The sequence below is a fragment of the Delphinus delphis genome, chromosome 15 (assembly GCF_949987515.2).
Source record: "Delphinus delphis chromosome 15, mDelDel1.2, whole genome shotgun sequence".
Classification (NCBI taxonomy): domain Eukaryota; kingdom Metazoa; phylum Chordata; class Mammalia; order Artiodactyla; family Delphinidae; genus Delphinus; species Delphinus delphis.
The window spans coordinates 87,338,391-87,360,226 of NC_082697.1; the positions used below are offsets into that span (position 1 = coordinate 87,338,391).

Below are 21,836 nucleotides of genomic sequence, written 5' to 3' on the forward strand. Positions count from 1 at the left end.
AGTCCGCCGCACCCGCTCTCCCTTCTCTCCCGTTTTCGGTGTCGAGACTATAAAATATTTCTAAGAACCGAACAACGATTTAACTCGTGGTTACTTTCACCGGCGTGGCGTAGCCTCCGACCCCAGACACCCTCCGCGGTTGGGCCCGCGTCTGCCTTCATCCCCTCCCCAGGTGACCTAACCTGGGTCTACAGGTGTCTGCAGACACACCGCTGCACTGGCAAACTTGCGCGCAGGTGTAACGCTGGCGACCTCGCAACACTGCGCCCACTTTTTAAGTGACAGCAGTTATAATCTACATCCTGTTTGAGACCAATCCCCGTGGACGGACAGGCGTCGTCCGCTTTGAGTCCCGGGAACCTTGGGGAAAAACCCGCTTAGCCCGCGACCAGAGGGTTGCCTGGCAACCGGCGGCTCCCGGCGCCCAGCGGCGCCCAGCGATGACGCCGCAGGCCCGCGCCCGGCCCCGCCTCACCCCCCTCGTGGCTGCCGCTCGCCATTGGTCGGCGGGGAGACGGAGGCGGGCCCCGGCCAATAGGCGGTGCCGCTCCGGTGGGCGGGACCGCGTTACCTGGGCGCCGCGTCTGCCGGAAGCCGGCGTCGGCAGCCACGCGCAGGTAGGCGAGGGCGGCGGGTCTGCGGTGTCCTGCTTGGGTACGAGGCCTGCCGGGCAACCGGGGGCGCGCGGGGGGCTTGGCTGTCCTCCCGTCGGCGGCCTGAGGAGGACGCAGGGCCCCGAGCGCCGGCCGCGCCGGACCTCCCCACAGCCCCATGGGTGCCTCCCGCGCGTCCGCGCGACCGGCAGCCCCGAGCCAGTGAGCTCGCCTGGGGTTGGGGGGAGTGGTCCTGATGAGGAAAGGAGACGTTGCTGAGCATGGCGGAGAGAAGTGAAGCGGGGCGGGGCTCCGACCAGGGGAGGGGAGGAGAGCCCTGGGGGAGGGTCCCAGAACTGGTGGGACCTAACCCGGCTTAGGTATTTCACAACCCCTTCAGGATGCTGAGTCGGAAAATGGCCTGGAGGGGCTAGGGGCGGGGCGGAGGCCAGAGACCCGTTGGAGACTTTCGAATGATCCAGGTGGGAGACGTGGTTGGACCAGGAGGCTCGCGGTAGGGGCAGTGAAGGTCCACGTCTGGATGTACTTTGGGGGTGGGGCCACCGGGGTTTACTGTGGGATGGACGGGTGTTTGAGAAAGAGGAGTTGTGGGTGACACTACGGTTTTTAACTTGAGCTGAAATACGCATTTCACCAGCTGGTCTTTTATTGAGGGGACAGACCCTGCAGGAAGATCAGGTTTGTGGAGGATGATGGGGAGTGTGGACTTGACACGTTTTAGTTTGAGACGATGTGTGTGTAGGTGATACACATGAGTTGACAGTGTAGTTGTGCAGTTCAGGGAGAAATGGGGACGTCATCAGCCTATGGTTGGTGTTTAAAGCCACACGACTAGGTGAGATCTCGGGGGAGTGCTGAGCTCAGGGCCCTTCTGTGTCCAGGGGGCGGGGAGGTGAAGAGGTGGGAGGCAAGCGGGAGAGCGTGGTGTGTCTGGGAAGCGGAGCGGAAAGGGCAGAGTCAAGAGGAGGGACCAGCTGTGGCAGATGCTGCTGGGAGGTCAGTTATGTCCAGTCAGTGATGAACAGAGATGAGCAGAGCCAGACTGGAGGTGGTGTAAGTGGTGAGGTCGCATTTTAATCAGGGGTAACTACTGCAGCAGGGGCCTTGGACTTGTGCAGGGGAGAGGGCGTTTTAAAGGGAGGGTGAGGGAGTGGCGGGGGGCGGGGGTGGCACTCTGTAGAGTTGGGAACTGGATAATTACAGTGAGCAGAAGGGGGTCGGTGGTGTGAAACCCTTCGGGGCTTGCTGACCTGGGGGGGCGGTGCTTCGGGAAGTTAGGCTCCTGCCCTCCCACAGGGGTGGGGTGAGGATGGGGCTCTGTCTTCAGGTGTGGGCTGGATCCTCTTGGTAGCCTTGAGTTTTCTCAGGCAGGAGCTTTTTAGGGGGGCTAGAGTCACTGTAAAGATGTGGCCTTGAGCTGCTAGAAACTTTTCAAGTCTGTACAGGCCCAGGTTGAGGCCTGTTGAAGGAGGGCTTAGAGGGGCCCCGACCAGGCTGTGATCAGAGAGTCTGTCGTTAGCAGACGGGTGTCCTTGGTGGTCGTTGGTGGTTTCAGTAAGAACCATCTGGCCAAGTCAGATGGCAGCCTAATGGGAGAGTGGCTGGAAAGGAGGTAGGGACCGTGCCAGTGGACAGCTCCTGAGGGTTTTCGTGCAGAAAGCACCAGAAACGGGGTGGAGAGCACGTGGAATCAGGGTTTTTAGTTGTGGGACCTTGTAGTTGACTCTGTAGAAGGACAGCTGATGGGGAAGGGGAATTGCTTAGAGCCATGCATGCCCCTGGGACCAGAGCGCGGCAGAGGCTCAGCCCTGCTCGGAGCAGGCACGGTTCTGCACTGTCGCACGAGGGAACGGTGGGAGGGTCTGAGGGGAGCTTCTGGAAGCTCAGTGATCAGGAATGAACGGAGGAGGCGAGGATGTGTTGTAGGTCGGAGAGCTTGAGAGGCAAGAGGAAGAGCTGGTCGTCCGGGCGAGTGGCCGGAGTCGGGCCGCGGGGCTTGCTGGGCACCCCTCGAGGCTGGGGCTGTGCCATGTACAGTGAGACCGACCGCATGGCCCTGGGGACTTCCCGGCCAGGCCGGAACCAGAGCTAGAGTTGGGGCTTTGCCAGGTGAGGGGCTGAGAGTGTTTGTAAAGGCACGATTGTAATGATGGGCCGTGGAAATGAAGTTGTGGGAACGGGAACATGAGAGGTGAGGGGCATTGAAATGTGTAGGGTCAGTGGACTGCGGGTCCTGGTGAGGCTGGAGGATCGCTGAGCCCCAGGGCACCGAGGGGGGCCAGCTGGCAAGATGGGAGGTGGGCTCAGTGGGTGGGATGCTTGGTGTTACGGGGTTTAGGCCACAGGAGGGAGGGTGTGGGGTCAGGTAGCAGAAGAGCAGAAGCTGGAGGCCGTTCATCCGAGTGGGAACTTTGAATAGTCTTGGGTCAGGGTGGACAGGAGCATGGCCGTGTCCTGGGCGCCCAAGCTGGGGCTCCAGGCACTGATTCCTGTGGATTCCTTCAGGGGGCCTTCCCTGGACCTGCCGGCTCACATCAGAGGTGACTTAGATGCACCGGGTGAGAGGGGATGTTAGGGGCTACGAGTGATACTTTCAGATTTTAAAAAAGATGTTTTCCCTGAGGCTGATTTCTGTTTTAGGTCCTGTGGAGCCCGGGCAGCCTCAGCCTGTGGGTGCTCACTTGTCCTGATCAGTGACTCCAGCCCAGCCCGGCGCTTTGCTGTCTTCCTCCTGTCGGTCTGACCTGGGTTAGCACCTTTCTGCTGGTGAGCTTATTTTGCTTCACTGAACACCTCTGAGCTGATATCTTAAAATGGCTTTTCTTTCTTTCTTTTTTTTGGCTGTGCCACATGGCTTGCGGGATCTTAGTTCCCTGACCAGGGATTGAACCTGCGCTCTTGGCAGTAAGAGCGCGGAGTCCTAACCACTGGACCACCAAGGAATTCCCCAAAATGTCTTTTCTTTTATTGTAGAAATTGCTGGAAAGTATAAAGGAAAAAAAGAATACTTATAATTCTACCCCCTAAAATGTTGATGTTTAATGTATTACCTTCTAGTTTTCTCCTTTGTGCATATCTGCATATAATTGTTCTTAAAGACGAGGGTCGTGTTGCACGTACACAGGTTTATAGTCCATCCTTCCACTTTACGTTGTGTCGTGAGCGCCCACTCGAGTGATGGAACAGTTGAGATCACAGTTGTTGATGGGTGTATGGGCCCGTCCCCTGTCACGAAGGAGTCAGCCGTTCCTCAGCCTGCTGCTGGACAATTACAGTGTTTTCCACTTTTTAATATTAGAGGTAGTATCATCCTTTATATCATGTCATTATCATCCTTACATAAATCTCTGTGATTATTTCATTAGGGTAAGTTCCTTGACATGGAACCACTGGGCCAAAGCACTTGATTAAATGTTATCAAATTACCTTGAGAACGGCTGTACCGATTTATTCTCCATCAGCAGGGCATGATCATGTCCTTTTCATCATCCTCTGGCTAACGCTGAATAATGTAATTTTTAAAAATCTTTGTAAAAGACATTTGATCTGTCAAATTAACTAAGTGATGTGTGCATATGGCTAAGAAACTCAGTGGTCCTGGAACTTACCACAAACCAGCAGGCAGACTGCTCCTCAGAGGCGAGCACAGTTTCATCTTTCCACTGTTTCTACTGGAATTACTTCCATATTTCTGAATAATAGGGAAATTGGGTGACTTTTTTTGATTTACCAATTTTAGGCCCAATCTGTTGATTTCCCCTGAGACGTGTGCCTCCGTGACCTCACCTGTGTGCCCGCCTCGTCAGTCACAAGAAGTACACGAGCTAACACGTGGAAAGCACCAGGAACAGGGCCTGGCACACGGGAAGCTCTCAGTCAAGGCCAGTTTTAGTGATGGTTATGATGCCGACCAGCTCTAATTCCTGCCCCCCAGGTCCTCCTGACCACCAGGTACAGGGAAATCTTAAGTTGGTGTTGCTCATAGAAGTTAACCTGAGTCACTGGGATTTTTGCAGAAAGGCCGGTAAGGAAAGAAAACACAATAAAGGTCTCGATGCTGTGACACAGCAACGCCAGGCCACCCATGACGGCCAGTGGACAGAGTGAGGGCGGCGAGGTCCCAACAGGCCGGGGGACGCAAGGAACGCCTTTGACGGCGTATGTACATTCGCTGAAGTGGTGGTGGTAGGAAACTGTATTTTTCGCTGTTTATTTTTACAAACAGTATTGGGGCATTATGTGTGTTAATTTACAGCAAATAATTTGGGATTAGAGGTTTTTTTTTTTTGTTTTTTTTTTTAGCGGTACGCGGGCCTCTCTCTGTCGGGGCCTCTCCCATTGTGGAGCACAGGCTCCGGACGCGCAGGCTCAGCGGCCATGGCTCACGGGCCCAGCCGCCCCGCGGCATGTGGGATCTTCCCGGACCGGGGCACGAACCCGCGTCCCCTGCATCGGCAGGCGGACTCCCAACCACTGCGCCACCAGGGAAGCCCTAGAGGGGTTTTTTAAAAGTATATTCACAGGGTGTGCAACCATTACCACAAGGTAATTTTAGAACATGTTTCTTTTCCCAGAAGAAACCTGGTACCAACCAGTCACTGCCACTCCTCCCCTTGCCCAGCCCTAAGCAAACACTAATCTGCTTCTGCCTCTGTAATTTGCTTATTCTGAACATTTCATATAAATGAAATTATACAGTCTGTAATATTTTGTGACTGGCTTCTCTCTCTTAGCGTGTTTTCAAAACGGTTCATCCATGTTGTAGCAGGTGTCAGTGCTTCCTTCCTTTTTGGCTGAATAATCTGTTGTGTGGATAGAATTCCGTTGTTCATCAGTTGATAGACATTTAGATTGTTTCCCCCTTATGGGTGTTATGACTTACACTGCTGGGAACAACCAAGTTCAGAGTTTATGTGGATCTGTTCATTTCACTGATTATTTACATCTGTAGGTAGTACTGCGTCACATAACTGTTTGACTTCTTTTTTAAAAAACTATTTATTTATTTATTTGGTTGTGCTGGGTCTTAGTTGTGGCAGGTGGGCTCCTTAGTTGTGGCATGCAAACTCTTAGTTGCATCATGCACGTGGGATCTAGTTCTCTGACCGGGGATTGAACCCAGGCCCCCTGCATTGGGAGCGTGGAATGTTATCCACGGCGCCACCAGGGAAGTCCCAACTGTTTGACCTTTTGAGGAACTGCCAGACTGTTCTGCAAAGTGGCCGCACCGTATTCTGTCCCACCCGCAGTGATGAGCGCTCCAATTCCTCCACATTTTCACCAACGTTCCCTATTATGTGTCTGATTTCAGCCATCCTCGTGTGTGTGAAGTGTGTCATTTGACTTGCGTTTCCCTAATGAGGACCAATGTTGAGCTCCTTCATGGCTTCCTGGCCATTTGTATCTCTTCTTTGCGGAATTGTCTGTTCAAGTCCTTTGTCCATTTTTTGTAAATTTTTAATTTATTTTTAAAGATTTATTTGTTTTTATTTATTTATTTTTGGCTGTGTCGGGTCTTTAGTCCGGGCACATGGGATCTTCCTTGAGGCATGCGGGATCTTTTCTTGCAGTATGTGGGCTCTTCACTGCGGTGCATGGGCTTCTCTCTAGTTGTGGTGCTCTGGCTTCTCTCTAGTTGTGGCATGCGGATTTTCTCTCTCTAGTTGTGGCGCGCAGGCTCTAGGGCGCGTGGGCTCTGTAGCTGTGGCACGCGGGTTCCAGAGCGCATGGGCTCTGTACTTTGTGGCACGCAGGCTCTCTAGTTGGGGCACGGGAGCTCAGTAGTTGTGGCACGCGGGCTTAGTTGCCCCACAGCATGTGGGATCTTAGTTCCCTGACCAGGGCTTGAACCCACGTCTCCTGTGTCGTAAGGCAGATTTTTTGCCACTGGGCCACCAGGGAAGTCCCTGTCCATTTTTAAAGTGAGTTGTTGGCCTTTTTTGTTGAGTTATGGGTTCCTCATACATTCTAGATACAAGTCTCACGTCAGATGCGACTTGCAAACATTTTCTCCACTCCTGTTGGTTGTCTTTTTACTTTCTTGCTGGCATCACTGATAGCACAAAATTTTCAATTTTCATAAATCCAATTTATCTTTTTTTCTTCTCCTTATGTTTTTGGTGTCGTAATGAAGAAACTGTTGCCTAATCCAAGGTCATAAAGATTTACTCCTATGTTTTCTAAGAGTTTTATAGCTTTAGCTCTACATTTAGGTTTTTGCTCCATTTTGAATAATTCTTCTGTGTAGTGTGAGGTAGGGGGTCCAGTTTCATTCTTCTGCATGTGGATATCCAATTGTCCTAGCACCACCTGTTAAAAAGACTCTTCTTCCCCATTGAATTGTTGTGGCCCCCTTGTTGAAGACCAGCTGACCGTAAATGTAAGGAAATGTCTTTCCTGCAACAAACACTCCTTGTCTCAAAGGTATGAATCACTGTCTCTTGGGACTAAAAAAGAAAGCTTTTTTTTTTTTTTTTTTTTTTTTTTTTTAAGTATGTGGGCCTCTCACTGCTGTGGCCTCTCCCGTTGCAGGGTACAGGCTCCAGATGCACAGGCTCAGCGGCCGTGGCTCACGGGCCCAGCCGTTCCGCGGCATGTGGGATCTTCCCGGACCAGGGCACGAACCCGTGTCCCCTGCATCAGCAGGCGGACTGTCAACCACTGCGCCACCAGGGAAGCCCAAAAACTTTTTATAATATGGAAAAGTTTCTCCCCCTTTTTAGCAAATAGACTTAGTGATTAAACTTTATTTATTTATTTATTTATTTATGGCCGCGTTGGGTCTTCGTTGCTGCGCGTGGGCTTTCTCTAGTTGCAGCGAGCGGGGGCTACTCTTCGTTGCGGTGCACGGGCTTCTCACTGCGGTGGCTTCTCTTGCTGTGGAGCACGGGCTCTAGTTGCGCGGGCTTCAGCAGTTGTGGCACATGGGCTCAGTAGTTGTGGCTCGCGGTTCTAGAGCGCAGGCTCAGCAGTTGTGGTGCATGGGCTTAGCTGCTCCGCGGCATGTGGGATCTTCCCAGACCAGGGCTCGAACCCGTGTCCCCTGCATTGGCGGGTGGATTCTTAAGTACTGCGCCACCAGGGAAGCCCCCGATTAAACTTTTTAACGATAACTCTCAGAATGAATGTAGATTTAACTTTGATGGTAACCGGTGTGTAAGTATTTGCTAAACTTTTCTTACTCTCCAACAAGGTAATTGGCTGGCAGAGCCCTTTGTCTTTTCAAAACCCTGTGTCAACAGTCTAATTCTTTCAAGATTTCTTATTACACTGCTAATTGAAGCTTGCAGCCTCTGGCTTGGGATGCTTTCTTAAGATAAGGCTTAATTGAAGACCTTGGGCGCCTGGCAGTTTTCTGATTGCACAGTAGTGATATTCCTTCGGTGTGCCGTAATCAGTCATGGCCCCAAAGGGGGCAGAGGGGCCCTTCACCCTGGCTCCGTGTCCTTTCCGCCGTGGCCCTGTGATTGCCTGGCTTGGTTTGTGGTGCGGCTTGATACGCTGGTTCACCTTACACGTTCCTTGCTCCAGACGGGAATCTTAAGGCAGTCTGGCTCTTTTTTATAGAGAGTGGTATTTAGAACTCAAATCTGGGTTCTGGGCCCTTTCCGCTATGATCACCCTTTTCATAATCACCGTTTCCCATAGCCCTTTCCTTCATTCCTTTTTTTTTGGCCTAGCATCATTCTCATTTTCTGACATGTTTGTCTCCCCCATCAGAATGTGAGCTGCATGTGGGTGGGCACTCTGGACCGCGTGGTCCAGCCTGGAGCCGCTCCTGCACGTGGCCAGCACTCTGCGGTGGAGACGGTGACCGACAAGTGACGAAGTGCAGGGGCCTGTGGGGTGGGGCTGCTGGTGACTTGAGCGCGCTTCCCCTCCCCCCCCATGTTGATGTCATTTGTCCGTCTGTCCCTGTGGAAAGTTTTGCTTTGGGGGAAGTTAAGGTCTCAGTAAGTGGTTCAGTGAGACTGATGCCTGGGTGAGAGACCTGAGGGCAGGCAGCTCTGCTCCGGACGCCCCTCCTCCACCTGCGGACCTTGCTCCTCGGGACGCTACCTGGCCCGGGGCCCCCTCCAGCTCTTCACACGCTGCCTCCTCTGTCTGCCTCTGGCCCCTCAGAGGCCCCTGAGCCGCCGCTCCCTGGCTGCCAGCCTCGGGGGCGCCTGCTCACTCAACCCAGCTCTCCTTTCTCGGCAGTGTTTATCTCTGTGTGAAAGCGCTGGCTCGTTCACTGAAATAGGTCTGGATCTCACGCCAGAAGGAGGCTTCCCGAGACCAAGGCTCTTCCTCCCCTTGCTGTTGGCTCTGTGCCCAGCGTGCAGCAGTGCCTGGCACGGAACTGGCTCTCGGTAAACACTTGTGGGGTGAATGAGCTGCATTTTCGAGCATCTGTGGATGGAGTCCACGATGAACTCTGGTGTCAGAGGAAGAAGGTATTGGGTTTGTGTGTCCATTCCCGTGCAGACAGCCTGGGACAGCGTGTCCGAAGTGAAAACACCTGTGTTATAGCGACATGAGCGTGAATGTTGTGGGTGCGTGTAACATCCATGTTACATGCTTGTGTCTGTATAATACATACAGTACACATACATGCAGATGAAGCCAGTGGAGTGACTTTAGGATAAATAAAGCAAAATACATTCTTGCAACTTGTTAGAATAAAAGCTGATACTAGCAGCCCTTGTAGATAGAGTTTTAAAGGACTAGTATTAAAAAAATGAGACTGAGCTGTGGGTGTGGGGGAGTCCCTCGCAGTCCCGTCCCGAGACAGAAAAGGAGAGCTTTGGCTTATGTCCTTCAGACATTTGCCTGTAAGTACGTGCATAGCTTTCTCTGTTGTTATTTTCTTAAACAAATACAAAAGTGTGATACTGCTCGTCGTGTTCTGTTCCATCCTGTACATGTAGCGCTGCCTCATTGATCTCAGTTATTGAGTGATATTCCTTTTCCAGGTTTATGCTGACTTACTCACCCCCAGCTTGATTGACGTGTGATGAGAAGCGCGTGCGCGCGCGTATGTGTGTGTGTGTGTGTGTGTGTGTGGCTTGTACGAGCTGGCCATGGCCTCTGTGCCAAAGCGCCTTCTACCCTGCACCTCAGGGTGCTCACGCTGTAGCTGCTGGGACTCCGAAACTTTCCTGTTTTCAGCTCCTTTTGGGCTCCATCCAAAGGGGCGGGGTGGGGAGGATCCGGTCAGTTCCCACGTCCCCCTCGGGGTGGGCCTGGGGCCCTGCGGGCGGCCTCCCCCCATCCCCAGCCCTCATGACGCCCCTCGGAGGTCCCCGCAGCCAGTGACCCTCGGGTGGAGGCCTCTCCCCCGACCCCTGCCTAGTTTCTGGTGCCGTGACCGTTTCCCTTGGCTCCCATCATCCGGCCCCACAGGGGAAGCTGGGTTTGCAGTTCATGTTCACGGGCGTTCTTCTGTCCTTGTGCGTGGAGTTCTAGATACTGCTGTGCTTGAGGAGGGAGATGTAATCAGAGCCTCTTGGACCTGTGTCACTCCTTCAATGCGGCCCCGCTTGGGGCTGCTTCCACAGTCCAAGGAGGCCACCCCAGACTCATCATGGCCACCTCCAGCCACAGGTGACCGAGGGCCTAGTGACTGCATGGTGGTCACTGCCAGCCCGTGTGGGGCTGCAGCATCCCTAGTTGATGGGGAAGTGAGTTACTCCGTAATAGTAGAAAATGAAAATAATCCCAGATAGTCATCAATTAGGGAATAGACAAATGCTCGCAGTTTTCACTTTTGGAAAATTTGGATACTGTCACTAAAAATGCTATTCCTTTTCCTCTTTTTTTTGGTGAGGGGGCCTGCACTGCGTGGCATGCAGGGTCTTAGTTCCCCGACCAGGGATCAAACCCGTACCCCCTGCAGTGGAAGCGTGGAGTCCCAACCACTGGACCGCTATGGAAGTCCCTTCTTTTACTCTTAAAAGCTTATGTTCACGTTGAGTTAGAAACAGAGTATATAATCTGTGTGTGATGGCAGCTGTGTTAAATAAAACACTCAGAAGAAAGACAGGAAATCCACCACAATGGTTAAGTTGTCCACAGGTGATGAAACGAGAGCTGGAATTTGTAACAGTGACTGTATGTTTCCCACACTTTCTGAAATAGCTTTGTATCTTTTATAATGCCCTCCCCTCTCTGTTAATTGAGAATTTTTATTTCCTGTGTCTTTATAGTTGACTTTCTCTGTTGCAGGATGGCAAAACAGAAGAGAAAAGATAGCCAAGTGACAAAGAAAAAGAACAAAAAACTGAAGAAGGCGGTAGCAAGAGAGATGCCTCTGGCACCTGCGGCCCCGCCGGGCACTGAGGGGGCCCCAGCCGAGGTAGGTGACGTGGGCGCGCTGGCCTCGCCTTGTTTCTGGACCTGGAGGGGGACTCAGTGGTCACGTGGCAGGCGTCAGGGGGTGGACAGGCCCCCATGGACATGCCCAGTGCCTTTTAGAGGCAGTTGTAGGGCAAATAAGACTTGCAGTAAACTGTAGGTTGGAACCGCACAACGGCCATTCTTCAGCTACCAGACCTCAGGTTGCTGTTGGTGTCCCAGGTGTGACAGGGTTTCGATGGCATGGTGGCCCGGTGGAGGCCTCTGTTGGCCTGGCCGCAGCCGGGCCTTTGAGCCTGTCAGACAAGGGAGGGCCCTTCACATGGCGCTGCATGGGCCGTGGCCTGGGGTCTGTATTTACGAGATCACAGCTAAAAGTGGTCAGGCTCCACCACAGAAACACGTGTCTACGTTTGAATTTGTTGGCTGTTACCTCTCAGGTTCTGAGTGTTCATGTTTTTCTTCTGTATTGAGCTGACTCTGCAATTCCTAGTGTGTAGTTGATCAAAACGGCATAAGATGTTACAAATCTTGACAAGTTATTCAACATGAAGTAAAAGTTGGTGGGCGACTCATGTCATGAGGGGCGGCTTTGCTGGGCCCTGAGCGGTGGGTGAAGGTGCCGACCGTGCATTAGGCTTGCCTGATGTGGCCTCGAGCCCACATCCCACGTGAGCACCCGGTGACCCTGTGCTCATCCTTGGTCCACGGGGAGGGAAGTGTCGTCGGAGCCGCGCCGCGTAGCTTGTCGAGTGACTTGGGGCCCTTGTCAGACTTGCCTGTGAGTATCTACCATTAATCGGCGACTAGATCAGGTCCTCGTTTGGGTCTTTCTGAAAGGAAGCGATGGAAATCCCCTGACAGGATGGGTGGTGTGTGGCTGGTGGGTTTCATCACTCTTTTTTTGTTTTTTGGCTGCGTTTGGTCTCTGTTGCTGCACGCGGGCTTTCTCTAGTTGCGGCGAGCGGGGGCTGCTCTGTTGTGGTGCGCGGGCTTCTCATGGCGGTCGGTGGCTTCTCTTGCTATGGAGCACGGGCTCTAGGCACGTGGGCTTCAGTAGTTGTGGCTCACGGGCTCTAGGCGCGCGGGTTTCAGTAGTTGTGGCTCACGGGCTCTAGGTGCACGGGCTTCAGTAGTTGTGGCTCACGGGCTGTAGGTGCGCGGGCTTCAGTAGTTGTGGCTCATGGGCTCTAGGTTCACGGGCTTCAGTAGATGTGGCTCACAGGCTCAGTAGCTGTGGCTCACGGGCTTAGTTGCTCCTCAGCATGTGGGATCTTCCCAGACCAAGGCTCGAACCCATGTCCCCTGCACTGGCAGGTGGATTCTTAACCACTGCACCATCAGGGAAGTCCCGGTTTGGTCACTCCTACGCCCTAGTGTTTCCAGCTCTGCCTTTGTTTCAAGCCTGGGCCGTGCACGCTGCTGAGACTCGGGGCGCATGTACCCCCTTCATATAGCAGAGGGGCTGGGGCAGGAGGGCCTGCCCGTTGGCCAGCACCTCCTCGACTGCAGGCCCAGCCGGGCCCTGGGGTGGATCCCAGGCCACTGTGCTGCGGGCTCCGTGCAGGACTGCTGGTCCGACCCCCAGGACACCGGCTGGCTGGGCAGTTCTGTGCCAGGGGGACGCGTGACGGCACTTTTCCTCTGTGGTGGGTGGGCAGGTGCAGGGCCTGTGCCGACAGAGAGCGGCTCCACTGGGTCCGGGGTCGTCTCCCAGCTGCCACCTCTGGATGTCGGGGAGGAAGCCAGGCCAGCACTCAGGCCCGTCCTGGGTGCCCCTTTCTCTGCCTTCTCTCCGGCTGAGAACCGCAGGTCTGGCGCCACCCGAGCCCGGGCGCCTCTCCCTGCACAGAAGGCCCGCGCTTACAGGACCCAGGTCAGCCAGCCGGGCCGCATCGCTGGCCCCCACGTCCTGCTCTCACCCGGGCTCGTAGCCAATCCCATGTCCCCTGGGCCCCTTCTCGTCGTCCTCGCCTTCTGTGCCACTGGAGCCCCAGTTTTGTCAGGCCTTTTTGGTTTCTAGACCCTAGAGGGAAACTGTTTTTTTAGAGCTATTCCAGTTCCCATTCGGTGGTCTGGCCCCCAATCCCTGCAGAACCTCCAGTACATGTGAATTTCTTGGGCCTTTCCTGGACAGTTTCCTACTTTTTCTAGACTCCTCCAATTTCTTTAAAACGAACTCTAAGTGACTCCAAGTGACAAGTCCTGGTGGCCTGTAATTTTGTTATGAATCTCTAGGCTTCTGAGTGGTCTCTGCTTGCCGGCTGCTGGTCACTGGCGGGACCCCCCCAGGCTGTGTGGGTTTATGATAAGTAATGGCAGAGCTTAGAGGTTCTGCCTGAGACGGGTAATGACTCTTAAATTCAGGCAATTGTTTAAAAAGTGATTTTTTTTTTTGTTATTTGAGTACATGTTGATTAAAAGAAATTTGGAAAACAAAAGCAGGAAGAAGAATTTGGGTATGTTTCCTTCCAGTGTCTCTTGCTGCCTCGGTTTCTGGTTGGTTGGTTAGCAACTTGTGCACATGGTCCCCATGGGATCTGTGCTCTGCCGCTTCGCCTTGGCCCCCAGGGGTGCTGGGGGAGCTCGGGTGGGTCCCTGCGCGGTCAGTGCTGGACTCGGGGCTGGTGTCCTGAGGAAATGGAGACTGTGCTTCCTCGAGACCACATCCTGGTCTCTGCTCATCAAAATCCTCTTCACCCGCTCTCTCTCCGGTTCTCGGTTCTCGTGGGAAGCTGGGGAGCTGCTGTGTTAGGCCTTTTTAAAGGAGGGACCCTTCCGTCTGCAGAGGGTGGGTGGCCAGAGCCTGGAGAGAGCGTTCCCGTCGCCGGGAGCCCATGGAAAAGTACTGCACCGTCCCCGCCCCAGCTCCTGCGCCAACCCCCGCAAGGAGCCCCAAGGAGCCTCTGCCCCCTCTTGGGCCATGGTGCTGTCCTCCCGGAAATGCCCGTCCAGGGACCCTCAGGTCCCTGTGCAGTCACTTCCCACAGCCCAGGCCCTGAGCCTGCGCCAGGAGGGCTGAAGGATCCCCCAGGGGGGATGCTTCACGCACTGGGAGCCCCACGGGGGTGGGGGGGCTCGGCGGGGGGGCCCCATCCCTCTCCTGTCCTGTCCAGTCCCCGCTGCCCTGGTGCCCTTGTCCACAGCGTGTGACATCTGTGTGGCTGAGCCCCCCGTCCACCTCTTGCCCCTGCCGTTGACCCGAGGCGCGTGGGCTGGGACGGTGGAGGAGGGGTGGCCTGTGGTGCCGCCGAGGCGGGGACAAGTCCTCCCGGCGCTGGTTCTGTGGTGCCGGCTGCTGCTCCCGGGAGGCCCTGCCCCGCGCCTGTCCTCTTCCCTGTCCTGCTGGAGGGGCTTGCGAGGTGCGGGGTTCGAGGGTCTTCCCTCTTCCCAGGGTGGTGCTCGAGCACAGGGTTCTCGGAGTTGGCCCATGTCTGCCCGTCTGGTAGCTTCTTAACCCTCCCCGTGAGCTGGGCTTAGGGCTGGGCAGATGGGGTCCGGTTCTGTCTTCACGTCCCTGGACCCCTTCCAGAGGAGGCTCCGGCTTGACAGGGTCGGGCGGACTGGTCTAGCGAGCACGGCTGTGTGGTGGTGAGGGGTCTGCAGGCCTCAGCCCCCCCACCCTGCCCTCCCTGGGGAGGTACCGCCCCAGATGCTGAGCCGGTCCTAGGGGGTGGGGAGACGCACCAGAGCAGCGGTCACCCTTGGAGCCAGTGACTGCCGCCTTGGACGGGCACCTAGGCTGAGCTGGCTGCCTCCTGCTGCTGTAAATACACTCAGGCTGTCTGCAGATTGGGGGGGGCGGAGTGGGGGGATCTTGGGGGGTGTGAAGGGAGCTTGGGGGGAGTGGGGGGGAGTGGGGGAGCTGGGTGTGTGTGTGGGGAGCTGGGGGGAGTGGGGGGATTTGGGGGTGTGGGGGGAGCTGGGGGAGTGGGGAGCTGGGGGTGTGTGTGGGAGCTGGGGGGAGTAGGGGGAGTGGGGGAGCTGGGGGGAGTGGGGGGAGCTGGGGGGGAGCGGGGGGGGGAGTGGGGGGAGCCAGGGGCTGGTTAGCTCAGCTCTTGGCTCCGGGTCTCGCTAAGAAGAACCTCTCATGTCTGCAAAGCACGCTTCCGTTCACAGAAGCACTTTGACCTTGGGTTCTGGCAGCCCTGAGATGCTAGGGGCGGAGGTGTGGGTGCGCTGCCGCTTCACAGGGGAGTTGGCCCCAGAGGCCGGGTCACGGGCATGGTCCCTGGGCAGCTGGTGGAGAGGAGAGGCCCTTGCTTGGGTTTCCTGACTGTGGTCGTATAAGGACACGGGCTGAGGTGTCACTGCCCTCCCCGGCCGCCTGGCCCAGACCGTGTGGGGAGTGCGTCCGGCTCGCCCTTGGCTGTAAGCGCTGACGTCCAGGGAGGAAGAGCTCGCACGTGTTGACCAGATGGCCCTCCGTTGGTTGGAGTGACCCTCTGGAGTGGGGAGTGACGCGTACTTTTGGAGGAATGGGGGCCACTTTGTGCCTTTGGAACACGATGTGTGCCACCCCCAAGCCCCGGGCTCCCGAGGGCCCAGCGCAGCCATGTGTGTCTTTCGTGTCCTCGTGGGTCCTGCTGACACGTGACAGGGGCAGCTGGGCTGTAGGAGGCCACGCCGTGTCCTTCGTGTGGAAAGGAAGCAAAGCTCAACATGGGGCATCTTTTCTCCTTCCTTTTCAACCTGGAAAAATCAGAGGAGTTACATGGGCATTAAGCCCACAAGTGCTTCAAAACCATCGGCGGAGGTTGTGAACTTCATGGCCTTGAGAATTTGCTCAGCAAGATGACTGCATACCGATGGTATTTTGCCTCAAGAAACGTTTCTGGTCTGGCGGCAGACTCCCGGTCGTTAAACTAGCCGGGAGAGGGGGTGTGATCTTTACAGACAGCCCCCTGGGAGCCTGACTTGTTTTCCTTTAGCAGAAATTCCCTTGTTCCACTGTTTTCCTTTCCTACTTTGTGAGCACTGAGTGCTCGTGGTCAGCCCGTGGGAGCTGTAAGCTGTGGGCTTGCGGGGCTAAGAGGGGTTCCGAGACTGGGACCCTGAGACCAGAGAGGCTCTGTGATGCCCCGAGGCCCTGTTCCTGCCTGGGGGAGCCAGCCCGCTAGCCCGCCCCCTCCTGCCCCGCTCCCCGTGTCCCCCTTTCCTTTGGACTCATTACACTGCTCTCTCCATCACCTGGTCTAGACATTTGGGTTGTTGCCAGCGTGGGGCCGTTTTGAGTGTGCTGTGTACAAGGGCCTCTGTTTTCATTTTTCTTGGGTAGATTCCGAGGACTGGGAGGGATCGTATGGAAGTGTGTGTTTACCTTACAAAACTGCTAAGCTGTCCTCTAAGGAGGCTGCGCCACTGTGCACCCCGCCAGCCACGTGGAGGGTTCTCGGTGCTGCGCACGTTTGCCACCACTTGGTGTTGTCGGCCTCTCTTGTGGGTGTAGTTGTGTCTTACTGTGTGTGTGGTTTTTCAAAACAGCTTGATTGAGGTGTAATTGACAGAGAGTAGACTGTATATATTTATTTATTTTTCAGTTTTATTGAGTATAGTTGATTTACGATGTTGTATTAGTTTCTGCTGTATAGCAAAGTGATTCAGTTATACATATACGTTCTTTTTCATATACTTTTCCGTGCTGGTTTATCCCAGGATATTGAATATAGTTCCCTGTGCTCTACAGTAGGACCTTGTTGTTTATCCATTCTATTTATAATAGTTTGCATCTGCTCATCCCAAACTCCCACTCTATCCCTCCCCCACCTCCCCTCCCCCTTGGCAACCACAAGTCTGTTCTCTATGTCTGTGAGTCTGTTTCTGTTTTGTAGATAAGTACATTTGTGTCATATTTCAGATTCCACATAGAAGTGATATCATATGGTATTTGTCTTTCTCTGTCTGACTTACTTCACTTAGGATGATAATCTCTAGGTCTTCATGTTGCTGCAAATGGCATTATTTCATTCTTTTTTATGGCTGAGTAGTATTCCACTGTATATATGCACCACATTTTTATCCATTCATCTGTCGATGGACATTTAGGTTGTTTCCGTGTCTTGGCTATTGTGAATAGTGCTGCTGTGAACATAGGGGTGCATGTATCTTTTCGAATTAGTGTTTTTCCAGATATATGCCCAGGACTGGGATTGCTGGATCATAGGGCAACTCTATTTTTAGTTTTTTGAGGAACCTCCATACTGTTTTCCATAGTGGCTGCACCAATTTACATTCCCACCAACAGTGTAGGAGGGTTCTCTGTTCTCCACACCCTCTCCAGCATTTATTGTTTGTAGACTTTTTAATGATGGGCATTCTGACCGGTGTGAGGTGGTACCTCGTTGTGGTTTTGATTTGCGTTTCTCTAATAGTAGTGGTGTTGAGCACCTTTTCACGTGCCTGTCGGCCGTCTGTGTGTCTTCTTGGAGAGAGGCCCACTTAGGTCTGTTTGCCTGTGTGACGCTTCTCTTGGAGACGCAGCATTTGAAATCTGATACATGATGCCTCAGGGCCCCAGAATTCATGTCCTGGCATTATAGCGTGCCCTGGGTACCTTCCATCTTTTATTCTTACCAATCTGGTGGGTGAAGAGTAGAATCTGTTCTTAATTTATATTTTCCTGATCCTTGGTGAGATGGACATTTTTTGATTAGTTATTAATCATTTGTCTTCTATGAATTTCCTCATCACATCTTTTGCTTTTTTTTCTGTTGAATTGATCACCTTTTGTAAAAAAGGACTTTTTGTGTGTCTAATACATGGACTTTCTCCCCATGTGTCTTTTGTCTCCTGAATTTGATGTTTCCGTGGGGCTTTCAGTAGTGCAGGCGAGTGTCTGTCAGTTTTGCTTTGTGGTGTCTGTTTTTGTTCCCTTAAAAAGCCCTCTCTTGCACAGTTACAAACGTTTTCTTATATTTTTCTCCACTTTTTGTAGTTTGTTTTTTTTTTTTTTTTTTTTTTTTTTTTGCGGTACGCGGGCCTCTCACTGTTGTGGCCTCTCCCATTGCGGAGCACAGGCTCCGGACGCGCAGGCCCAGCGGCCATGGCTCACGGGCCCAGCCGCTCTGCTGGCATGTGGGATTTTCCCGGACCGGGGCACGAACCCTTGTCCCCTGCATTGGCAGGCAGACTCTCAACCACTGTGCCACCAGGGAAGCCCTGTAGTTTTTTAAATGAATTGAAATTTGTGTTATGTGAGGCAGGGATCTGACATTTTTTTTCTTAAAGAAAGATTCAGTTGTCCCGTATCATTTACTGAATATTCTGTCCTTTTGATAGAACATGTTCGACCCTCCAAATTTTCTAGGGTCTACATTGTGTTCTACTAATCTGTTTTTCTTTTCTTGTTTTTTTCTATAGTGCTTTAAAAACAATATTTATGTTTTTATTAGGTAATGCAGGACATGATACAAAATTCAAAACATTCTCCCACTAGGCCAGACTTGCATCAGTTTCTTCTGTTTCCTCGCACTTTTATGGGTGTTAGTCTCTTTCCAGACATTTTTTTGTGCACAGCCATGTCTGTGCACATGTTTACACAAATGGTAGCATGTTGTCTGTCCCGTCCTCTTTCTCACTTTATATGTTATGGGTGATGCTGCTATGAACACATGTTTTTGTGAGACGTATATTTTCTTTCTTTCTTTCTTTTTTTTTTAACATCTTTATTGGAGTATAACTGCTTTACAATGGTGTGTTAGTTTCTGCTGTATAACAAAGTGAATCAGCCATATGTATACATATATCCCCATATCTCCTCCCTCTTGAGCCTCCCTCCCACCCCTCTAGGTGGTCACAGAGCACCGAGCTGATCTCCCTGTGCTATGCGGCTGCTTCCCACTAGCTAGCTATTTTACATTTGGTAGTGTACATATGTCAGTGCCACTCTCTCACTTCATCCCAGCTTCCCCTTTCCACCCTGTGTCCTCAAGTCTGTTCTCTATATGAGACATGTATTTTCATATTTATATTTCCAGGAGTACAGTTTTTGTGTCGCATTTTCCCCACCTCTCTGCCAAGCCCTGCTGTCCATGGTTGATTTTGGCTATGGTCCCTCTGCTGGGCGTGGGGCGTGTCCCTGGGCTTTGATTGGCGTTTCCCTTGTGACTGATGTTGGGCATCTTTTAAGCTGCTCATTGGCTGTCATCTCTCTCTGGAGCAACGTCTGTTCAGACCCGTTGTCCATTTTTGAACTGGGTCCTTTGTCTTTTTACTGCTGATTTGTAAGATCAGAAGTGTCTTAGTTTCTTTTGAATCTCTCATCCGTCTGTTTATCCAGACTGACCCTGTGGAGGCTTTTTCTAAGCAGACAGTCACGCGTCCTTTTTAGGGCAGTTCTGTTTTATAAAGTGCTGGTTGCCAGGATATTCAATGCATATATTTAAGAATTGAAATGGGGATTGTTGGTGCACAGAGACGGACACAGCAGCACTAACATAGGCGGAGCTCAGGAGGGTGTGGTGACGGAATTAAACGCCCAGGATTGTGATGGGCGCTGACAGGCCGGATATAAAGCTAACCATTTTACAGCAGCACTTCAGTACACGAACGTGTTGTGTGACCGTCCCTCTGTCTAGCCACACAACATCGTCCGCACCTGGAGGGAGACCCTGAACTTGCGGGGCGCTCCCTCCCGACCCTGCGCCCAGCCCCGGTTCCCCCACGTTCTGTCTCCCTGGGTTACCTATTCCTGTACAGGGAGCGTACAGTATGTGACCTGTGTCACACGTCGTGTCTGAGTCCCCGCACTTAGCATCAGGTTTTCGAGGTTCATCCATGTGGTCGTGTGTGTCAGAGCTTCACTCTTGAATTTTCGTGGCTGGATAACATTCCTTTATGTGAATATGCTGCATTCTGTTTCGTTACTGGTCAGGCTGTGTCCACCTGTGGCTGCTGTGAACAGTGCTTCTGGGAACATTCATGTGCCCATTGTTGTTTAAATACCTGTTTTCAATTCCTGGGCTCTAGACCCAGGAGTGAAATTGCTGGACCGTATGGTAGTTCTGTACTTAACTCCTAACCACCAGACTTCTCTGCAGCATCTGCCCTGTTTTACATCTCGTTCCACTACCAGCCTCGTGTAAGAATTCCACTTTCTCCACGTCCTTGCCAGCACTGTTCTCTATCTGATTCTCACCATCCTGCTGGGTGTGAAGTGGTGTCTTCTTGTGGTTTTGACTTGCATTTCCTCAGTGGTTAATAGCGTTGGGCATCTTTTCATGTGCTGCTTGGCCATTTGTATATTTTCTTGGGGCAAAGGGTTTGAATAGACATTTCTCCATTTAAAAAATTGTCACATTTTGGGGCTTCCCTGGTGGCTCAGTGGTTGAGAGTCTGCCTGCCGATGCAGGGGACACGGGTTCGTGCCCTGGTCCGGGAGGATCCCACGTGCCGCGGAGCGGCTGGGCCCGTGAGCCATGGCCGCTGAGCCTGCGCGTCCAAAGCCTGTGCTCTGCAACGGGAGAGGCCACAACAGTGAGAGGCCCGCGTATCGCAAAAAAAAAAAAAACCTGTCTCATTTATTGAGTTGTAAGAGTTCTTTATGATTGCTAGGTACAATTCTTTTATCAGATATGTGGGTTGCAGACATTTTCTTCTGTCCGTTGCCTTTTTACTTTCTCTCTGTTTTGTTTTTTTGTTGTTGTTTGTTTTTTTTTTTTTTTTGGCTGCACGTCTTGGGAGATCTTAGTTCCCCGACCAGGGATCGAACCCAGGCCCCTGGCGGTGAAATCGCCAAGTCCTAACCACTGGACCCCCCAGGGAATTCCCATCTGTTTTACTTTCTTGTCCTTCGAAACACAGACATTTTAAATTTCGATGAGTCTAATTAATCTGTTTTTTCTTTTGTTGCCTGTGCTTTTGGTGTCATGTATATCTAAGAAACCATTGCCAAATCCAGGATCGTGGAGATTTATAGGAGAAGATGTACCTTCTTCTGTGTTTTATAGTTTTAGCTCTTACATTTTAGTCTTTGATGCATTTTGAGTTAACTTTTGTGTATCGTGTGAAGTAAGGGTCCAGCTTCATTCTTTTGCATACGGGTGTCCGGTTGTCCCAACACCATTTGTTGAAAATACTATTCTTATTGAATTGTCTTAGAATTCTTGTTGGAATAGCCTGTATCCTCTTAAAAAGTTGTATAATATTCTGTTATCTTGTTGTACCATAATTTAACTTGCTCCTTGCCACACTGTTTAATACTTTAGTTCTTAAAAATACGTTTTAATATCTAATACACTAAGTACTTACTGTTTTTTGGGACAGGGTTCTGGGCCTTTGTCATATTTTCTTTTTGGTTTGAATTCTGCAATCCACTTTCAGATTTCCTGAGAAATCTTTCATGCTTTATTGAGGTGGTTTTTTTATGTCATTCAGGAAAGTTTTATGGTTTTCTCTGGAGAGATCTAACTTGTTTCTCAGTGAGCACGTGACCTGGACAGTGTCCCTGTAGCACACCTGGCGTTGACTTTGTTTGTCTGTTTTCTGTGTAACATACCATTAAAATGCACCATTGTGGTGAAGGCGGGTCTGTGCAGGACTGCACGCCTGTTGTGATCCAGGGTGGAAGATGTCCTGGGGTTCTCGGTACCCCCCCTTCTTCCCGTCAGTCCTGACTCAGCCACGTGCTGTGCTCCTCCACCTTCCGGCACATTCCCTCTGCCCCAGTTCCTTTCTGGAATTGATCCTCTTGGCCTGGCCAACCTTCTGATTTTTCTTCTTCTCCGTCTTCTCACATTCTCCATGTTGACCCTTAACGTAAGTTTTCTTTAACCGATAAAACTTAGCAGCAGCTCCCTGAGATCAAATTGGGACACGTGTTCAGCAAATACATATTAAAAATTGGGATTTTTGTGCTGCTAAAAACAGATTTTATTTAATGTTGCATTA

General features: G+C 52.3%; 1 protein-coding gene across 4 annotated transcripts in view; it reads left to right on the forward strand.

The window, feature by feature from the left end:
- Positions 1-592: 592 nt before the first annotated feature.
- The window catches only part of C15H7orf50 (chromosome 15 C7orf50 homolog), a 96,710-nt gene continuing 75,466 nt past the window's right edge, over positions 593-21,836 (forward strand). The window contains exons 1-3 of one of the 4 annotated variants that reach the window (XM_060032577.1): positions 600-617; positions 3,255-3,380; positions 10,821-10,950. In XM_060032577.1, coding sequence (XP_059888560.1) covers positions 10,822-10,950 — 129 coding nt within the window. In that variant the 5' untranslated portion in view covers positions 600-617; positions 3,255-3,380; position 10,821. The other 3 variants (XM_060032578.1, XM_060032579.1, XM_060032581.1) reach the window with 3 other exon arrangements.